At 35.3% G+C, this 8,480-nt stretch overlaps 1 protein-coding gene across 1 annotated transcript in view; it reads right to left on the bottom strand.

Annotated features, from left to right (window-relative positions):
• Positions 1–710: 710 nt before the first annotated feature.
• LOC106058713 (C-type mannose receptor 2-like) overlaps positions 711–8,480 on the bottom strand; it is a 40,597-nt gene continuing 32,827 nt past the window's right edge. Inside the window, exons 12-16 of the mRNA XM_056004420.1 lie at positions 6,665–7,851; positions 5,577–5,760; positions 4,372–4,629; positions 2,875–3,042; positions 711–1,862 (exon numbers count right to left, since the gene is read on the bottom strand). Of these exons, the coding sequence (XP_055860395.1) occupies positions 1,612–1,862; positions 2,875–3,042; positions 4,372–4,629; positions 5,577–5,760; positions 6,665–7,851 (2,048 nt within the window). The 3' untranslated portion in view covers positions 711–1,611. The remainder of the gene's footprint in view (positions 1,863–2,874; positions 3,043–4,371; positions 4,630–5,576; positions 5,761–6,664; positions 7,852–8,480) is intronic.

Here is an 8,480-nt window from a genome sequence, read left to right as displayed (position 1 = left end):
GTCAAAGAAACAGATGACCTCTACATCATCTGCCCTAGAGATCCCAAGGTGTCAAGGGAGAGGGGAGTAGCAAGCATGGGTTTAAACATATCAATAACTAATATTTCTTTTTTTTTCTTTTATTATTACAAAACTTATATTTCTTCTTCTTCTTCTTCTAGACAGATTTTTGCTGCTGAGCTGTGAGCTCTTTTGTAGACTGTACCAAGGAAAAATAGAAAGCTGTTCTCTTCAGTTGTTCAGCACTGCCGTACAGGGCTACGTTGGGCTGTAGTGGAAGTAGGGTCTGTCTAAGGTGGATTAGGGAGGGGCATTCAAAGAGGATATGGTTTACGGTTTAAGGGTGGGCGCAGTGTCTACAAAGTGGGAGTTGTGTGGAATTTATTTTGTTAAGATGGTAATTTAACAGAGGTGTGTGTGTGCTGTTCATAAGTTGGAAGATTGTAGATTGTTCTTTGCGGGGGAGGAAGTTAATACTGTCCAGTTTGTTTGGTATACTCATTTCTTTGTACATTGCTCTGCTTGTGTTTCCCGACGTCCAATTGTTGAGCCACAAAACGTATATAAAATGTACTCTGTCTGGTAAAAAGTGTGTACAGGTTATTTCTCCCACAACCATTCTCGGATTAAGCTGAAACTTCGCACACATTTTCATTGACAAAAGACATGAATCAATTAAAAAAAAAGAAAGCCATTAGACAACTAATTACTGGTATTTCATTATTTTGTTTAATAGCAACAAGAGAAACTAATACTTCAGTATCCACATATATGACTAAATTAGTTGGGTTTAGTCCCCTTAAATAATTGTTAACGCTATTTTTCTGGCTCACGCATTCTCCGATCAAAGTGATACTTTAAACAATTATTTATTGTACCTAACAAAACATGAATCAATAAACAAAAATACTCAATTAGTCAATTAATTATTGGTATTTAATTGTTTTGTTTGTATCGAATAAAAGAAAAATAGATTTTAAATTATTGGTATTCAATGGTAGATATAGTTTTAAGGACGGTTTTTTTCTCCTTTAGATAAGCTGTTGGTTGTTGTTTTTTTTAAGGAATTTTTTTATATTTAGTTTGTTTTAAAGAATAAATTTATCTAATATTGATCATGTGATGAAGTTTTATTATATTAATTCCGTAAATCGCCTGGTGAATCTTTTAAGTTACACCCGGAAAGTTAAGGGTTTATTAATAAAATAAATCGCAAGTATTACCTTTCTAATTTTAAATTTATCAATATTCTGTAAACATTGAAATGATATTTATTCAAACAATAAATCACAGAATTGGATCAAAACAAAAAGAAAAAAAAGCAATCTAGAGAAATGTAATGATGTAATGGAACCTAAAGAAAAACGTAAGAACTAGTTCAGGTACTAATTAATGTAGACATAGATCTAAGCAAAACTATTTACTCAGTGTGGGTTACCATTTAGTTATAATAAATACAAGAAGAGAGTTGCCATACTTATTTAGCTACTACAATATAATCGGAACCTTGTTACTTAATATAATCTATGGCCATAGCTTTAAATGCATCATTTTTAGTTGGAAGCCCTTAAATTCGACAACGATGGTAGTGAATACAATCTGGCAATCTGGTCAGACATTGGCAATAAATGTGGTTTGTTCGTCGTCCGTACTGCTGCTAACGTAGAGGGCGTCCTCAAAGGCGGTGCTGTCGAGAAGTTCTTCATCACTGGGTTGTCTCCTTCTTTGTCGTCTTAGTAAAAACACTACAGCGAAGACGAGGAGACCACAAACAGACAAAGCAGCCATCACAATGGCCGCTCTGACACCATCACGGATGTAAGGCCTAACAGGCTCACTACTGGGTAATATTTTGACATCTCCTGGAAAATATATGTTGATGTGCTAAGTGGTATGTAATAAACTACTTAGCATTTCTGTAATTAAGCACTTATCAATAAAAAAAAATAATATGCCTAAAATAATAGTAACTAGAGCCAACATTATAAACTTAAGTTTTTATTGACACTTAAAGTGCTGAACTGTTTTACAATACGTGCATACGCAATTCTGATGTTTACAGGCTAAACTACCTCACGCGTTTTAAGGGTTAAAGAAAAATTTGTAAGGGTAATTTTAAAAAAATGATATATGCACATATAATTTTAAGATTATATTAAATCAATTAAAAATGTGGGCCCACGGGGGCCGCCTACGAGTTCATGTCGAACAAAAGCGTGTTATCTGCCCATTGAAATTGTATTGTTATATATTCTATTTTCATGACATCCTAAAAAAATATCGTGGAACATTAATTTATTTAGGATTTTTTTTTGTTTTAAATTTTCCTTTACTGAATTTAAAGGTTATTTAGATCCATTTCCGACAAAATTAGCTAATGTATAGTGTATTCCATGTATAATAGTAATGGTACGAATGAGAATAGTTCGTGGAAACTTATACTCTTTAATGTACAATAAAAGGTATGGCTCTCTACAAGTAGTCTATCAATATCACGGGATAAAACCAATGTTTACTGGTCTAGTATAATAGTACTAAATAAAAGTACTAGTAAAGTAAAAGAACAGTTCCCATTTCAGACCATGCGGTCTATAGGGCAGATGATGTAAAAAATTTGTTTCTGTGGTCCACGGTTAATGAGGGTGTACGAGGGTGTAATGTGGCCAGCACAACGACCAAACGCCTATACTTTTCCCCACTAATGTCAGGTGTACGCCACAGCACCTCCAGTAAAAAGTACTTTAATGTACTAAATTACCGTCACTCTCCTAAATGATTCAAGACATGTACTTTATCGTACTTTTTGAAGCTTCAGACAGCAGGATAATAGTTTAATATTTGTGTATGTACTTTTAGCTCACAATAATGGCTCACTTGAGTGAGACGAGCAGATATAGCCGTGGGACTCTGTCCGACAATTTGTTGGATACCAGAGTGCCTTGTTGCTGTCCAGTACAGCACACTTCTCCTCTGGGTCTTCTCGGGGATCTTCAGCCCAGTTAACGTAGGTTATAGATGACCCGTCACTCCAGTGGAACGATCCTTACATAAAAAATAAATAAAATGTATTAGGATTTCATTAGTATTATAGTTGTATTACAATGTAGATTTCTCTCTCTCTCTCTCTGTATGTATCTATGTATCTATATATCTATATCTATAATGTATCTATATATTCTTCTTTTTATAAGTCATCAGTTCACCTACCCATGAATTAATTTATTTTAATTTATTTATATTCTCTTTTTTTTTTAGTATTTGTATTAATAGTATTTGTATTTATAGCGTTTGCATTTATAGTATTTATAGTCATTGTATTTAAAGTATTTATATTTATAGTATTTTTGTTTATATTATTTATATTGTTACAAATGAACAGTGACAAGTAGAGGTCAACGTGTGACCCCAGCGAGATGACACAGCAGCCAGTGTTCTCTGGAATCTACGCGTATAAACAAAGACAGGATGTGACGTGTCCTCAGGTGTTATTCCAGAGGACGAACAGATCTAAGAAGGGGGCAGTGTTACGAATGAACAGTGACAGACAAAGGTCACTACGAGTGACCTCGGCGAGATGACACTGCAGCAGGTGTTCTCTGGAATCGACATGTATAAACAACGACAGGATATGACCTTTCCTCCCGTGTTGTTCCAGAGGATACTAGCAGTGTTTGTGTAACTTTGGAGAAGCGATTAGGGACTCTATATAAGCCAGAGAGTTAATGTGAAAGTCAGTCGTGAGTGAGTCGTTACAGTCGATACAGACTATGTAAGACGTGTGCGGCCCTAGTAGAAGAGAAATGTTGATCTGTTCTGTGGACTACTGCTCGATGCAAGTTGAGAAGAGATGAATTGCAACGAAGTATAGCTAACTGTAAACTGACAGATATTGTACAGTCTTCTACGCTACATGTTACAGTGACGAATTGTTAGAGTTAATAGTCATTAAAGTTATATGAAAATGAAAGTTTAGTCGTCAAGTTCTTTACAGTGTTTTTATTTCTGTGCCTACTAATACATTTAGCCAGAAGATTCAGAAATAAGTAACAATATCTAGACAGACAGAGAAAGCGATGGGAGGACATTAGAAAGAAACGGACGGGACTGCTATTGAAAGAGTTTCTAACTAAGGCACAAAATAGGAATGGAGAAAAGACGGTTGTCGAAAGTCTGTGAATGCCCCAACGTTCAAACAGACTAAGGGATAGGTAAAAGTAAAGGTAAAAAATGTGTATCTATCTTAATTTATTGTATTTTGAATAATGATTTGTTCTTAAATTGTGTATTTTCGATATATCCGTCATAACAAACTGAGAGTCTCTATGTAACGTTGATAAAATAGTTTAGTATTGTTCAATCAGACAATATTACCGTTTTTATAGCTAACTAATCCAATCCAATAATACAATGTTTTAGATGTGTGCTGAGTAAAGTTTACAAGGAAGTTTGTTTGGCTATTTGAATGGATACTGACAAGCTGCATGCCGCGATGTTTACACACGTGATCCGCTTCAGGCCAGGAGACTTGATGCTTTGTCTTGAGGTAACAGTAATCTCCGTGTTGAACTGATTTGCCATCTTTACACAGAATTTGATTGTTATGTAAGGGAACTGTGGCTGTAGGTCTAACTGTTAAAATAAAAAGACATATAATGAATCTTCCAGTGCTTTAAAATATATCTGCCTAATAGTTGCCTGTCGACAAATAAATGAGCAATACAAACACTACCGTTAAGAAAAGCGTAATATTTTTATAAATCCTATTATCGAAGGGAACGAACTCCGCACTTATAACTTGGCCTCTCAATGATGTAAAAGTTATTTCCCTTATTCTATATCAACCAAAATAACTAATGACCTATAATCAATCGACTAATTTGTTATTTTTTAAATTAATTCAGCTTTTATTAGTACAATAATTGTTTAAAGTTTCAACTGAATCTGAGAATCGGTCTGGGATGAATAACGTGTTCAATTAAGGGGACAAAACTTACATACTAAGTCACATCCGTCAATACTTGAAGATTAATTTCCCTTCTTAATATCAAACAAAATAATGAATTAGCAGTAATTAATTGACTGATTGTTTTTGTTTTTTTTTTTGCTTGTTTTTTTAATTCATGTCTTGTCTATGCCGATGAATAAATGTACAGAGCGGCGACCTATAAAAGGGGACTAATTCAGCTACTACCAACACTTCAGTCAAGTACAATATCTTTCCCTTGTTCGAGATACCAAACTAAATAATTAATTACCAATAGTAAATTAACTCATTGTTCATTTTTTTAATCGACTCTTCTGTTGTCAGGTAAAAGAAATAATTGTTCAAAATTTCAGCTTGATCCGAGATTTGGTGTGGGAGAAATAACGAGTACAAACATTTTCCAGACAGACAAACAGACAGACAGACACTTTAATCTTAGAACATAGTATATTTAGATTTGAATGTCTGTGTAAAATGTAATGGTCCTGGGGTCGTAATAAAAGTTCAAAGCTGCTAAAACGTTCTCGAGTTTTCATTTCTATTTAAGAATAAACTAAAGAACTCTCAGGCGATACTAGTAATAACAATTTACCTAATTTACTTTGACAGATGTAAGCTCTCTTCTCTCTACAATCAGTGCGTCTCCATTTACTGTCAGATAAAGAGACACAGAAAGGTGTCGAATGATTGGCACTGTCGTTAGGGGTCTTATTATTAGCCCAGAAGAATCTGCGCACTGGCGTACGATCAGTCCACTCAATGCGAGAAGCATCCGTCTGTATCAGCACACATTGGATCAAATGAAATAAAAAGTGTGGTGAAGAAACCGTCGTATCATGTAAAATGAACATTTTAAAATGAAATCATATATTAATTTAAATTGACAAATCATTAGAATATCTCGACACAGATTTCACGACCTTTTCTTTACATTTCAGGAAGGCGCTTTGCTTCCGATGCTGGGGTCCCGGGCTCAAATCCAAGTGAAGACTGGGATATTTAATTTTGGGAACCTTGGGCGCCTCTGTGTCCACCCAGCTCTAATGGGTACCTGACATTAGTTGGGAAAACGTAAAGGCTCTTGGTCGTTGTGCTGGCCACATGACAACCTTGTTAACCGTGGGCCACAGAAACTGATGACCTTTACATCATCTGCCCTATAGAACACAAGGTCTGAAAGGGAAATTCTACTTTTTTTTTCATTTTAAGTAAACATCATAATGTCATTTCCACATTATATTAAATCAAGATGTCTTGATGTCATCTTGTACATGACATAATGGGCATAGGCCAATGTTTTTAATAATGAATTAATATCTCTCCTGTGGGTGCTTTTAAGTTTCTTTGAAGTAGATATCCCCTTTTAGACCTTGTTGTATATAGGGCAGACGATGTAAAGGTCACCTGATTCTGTGACCCACGGTTAACGACGATGTCATCTGGCCAGCACAACGACCAACCGCTTTTACTCTGCTCTATTCATATTTTACAATATCAAAAGTATTTCTAGCAACATGTCTTAACCATATTTTTTTTCCGCGCTAGTTGGTTGACGATTCTATATCGGGGACCCCAATTAAAGTTTTAATGTAATGATAAACTAATAAATCTTACAATTAGTTTACCCTTACTAGACATCGCTCTCTATATATAACAACAATATAAGAGGACTCTCTCTACCTGTTTGATCCCAATCCACGCTGGTTTCTTTACGCCGTAGTCTGCTAGAAGTAAAGTTATTTTTGAAAGCTGAAGAATATGTTCCGTTTTCGCGAGATCAGCTCCACGTGCCTGGCACGAGCTTCTGGCTTCATCCCAGGTCTCTAACTGACTGACCACCAAATAACAGGAGGTATGGAATTTCTGAAACTTTTTTGGACATTCAGCAGGACTAGATGAAGATTTAAAAGCGCCAGACGATTTAGTTGGTATAGATGTTGACTTAGGAATTCTCAAGGCTGTTGTCGGTATAGATGATGACTTAGAAACCCCAGATGCTTTTGTCAGTATAGCTGACTTAGAAGCTTTAGAAGTTGTAGTTGGTAAAGATGATTTAGAAACCCCAGATGCTTTTGTCAGTATAGCTGATTTAGAAGTTGTAGTTGGTAAAGATGACTTAGAAACTTCCGAAGTTGTAGCTGGTAAAGATGACTTAGAAACTTTAGAAGTTGTAGCTGGTAAAGATGACTTAGAAACTTCAATAGTTGTAGCTGGTAAAGATGACTTAGAAACTTTAGAAGTTGTAGCTGGTAAAGATGACTTAGAAACTTTAGAAGTTGTATCTGGTAAAGATGACTTAGAAACTTCAGACGTTGTATCTGGTAAAGATGACATAGAAACTTCAGAAGTTGTAGCTGGTAAAGATGACTTAGAAATTTTAGAAGTTGTAGCTGGTAAAGATGACATAGAAACTTCAGAAGTTGTATCTGGTAAAGATGACTTAGAAACTTCAGACGTTGTATCTGGTAAAGATGACTTAGAAACTTCAGACGTTGTATCTGGTAAAGATGACATAGAAATTTCAGACGTTGTATCTGGTAAAGATGACATAGAAATTTCAGAAGTTGTAGCTGGTAAAGATGACATAGATACTTCAGAAGTTAAAGCTGGTAAAGATGACATAGAAACTTCAGACGTTGTAGCTGGTAAAGATGACTTAGAAACTTCTGAAGCTGTAGTAGGTAAAGATAATGGCTTCGTAACTCTGGTCGTTGTAGATGTTATAGTGGACTTTGAAACTTCAGAAGTTGTAGCTGGTATAGACGACTTAGATACTACATGCATCTTAGTTGTTATAGATGACAACGTAGTAACTCCAGGAGTTGTATCTGGTCCAGCTGACGAATTTGTAACAGCTGTTATAGGAACTAAAGCATAAAACAAAGAAATGATAAAATAACTGCCTCGTCATCTTTACATATATTACAAATGTAATGAGATCGAATGCTTTCATGGAAAGTTTTTGACCACTTTATATAAAATACAAAATATAATTTTTCTTACACCCAAGCATTTAATTGTACAAATGCCTTAAATTAAAATATATAAAGCACACTAAACATTTAGTTAAACCATCGAAGTCAACGTCAAGAAGTGGATATTGTTTTCCTCCATTACAACAGCAGGAGTTTCATTACCCCACAACTTATTTAGACGAGATTTAAATCTAATTCACTACAAATATACTTTTTTAAAATGGAAGCTTCTTCTGGGTTTTAAAGACTACTACATATCTCTTCACGAGACGCGGTGGCTGAGTGATAATGCGCTTGGCTGCCGAACCAGGGAATCCTGTTTTCGAATCCTGGCACCCCTGAATCCACTCAGTTAATATATTTAAGTTTTTAAGTTGGGGAAACATAACAGCGGTTGGTCGTTGTGCTGACCACACGACTCCTTGATTAACCGTGGGCCACAGAAACAGATAACCTTAATAGAGCGCTGGTCTAAAAGCGTGACTTTACTTTAATACATATCTCTTGAATAATGTCCCCAT

This window comes from Biomphalaria glabrata, chromosome 11 (assembly GCF_947242115.1).
Source record: "Biomphalaria glabrata chromosome 11, xgBioGlab47.1, whole genome shotgun sequence".
Classification (NCBI taxonomy): Eukaryota; Metazoa; Mollusca; class Gastropoda; family Planorbidae; genus Biomphalaria; species Biomphalaria glabrata.
The sequence above is the reverse complement of the archived record's forward strand: the minus strand, read 5'-3'. Positions and strand labels throughout refer to the sequence as shown.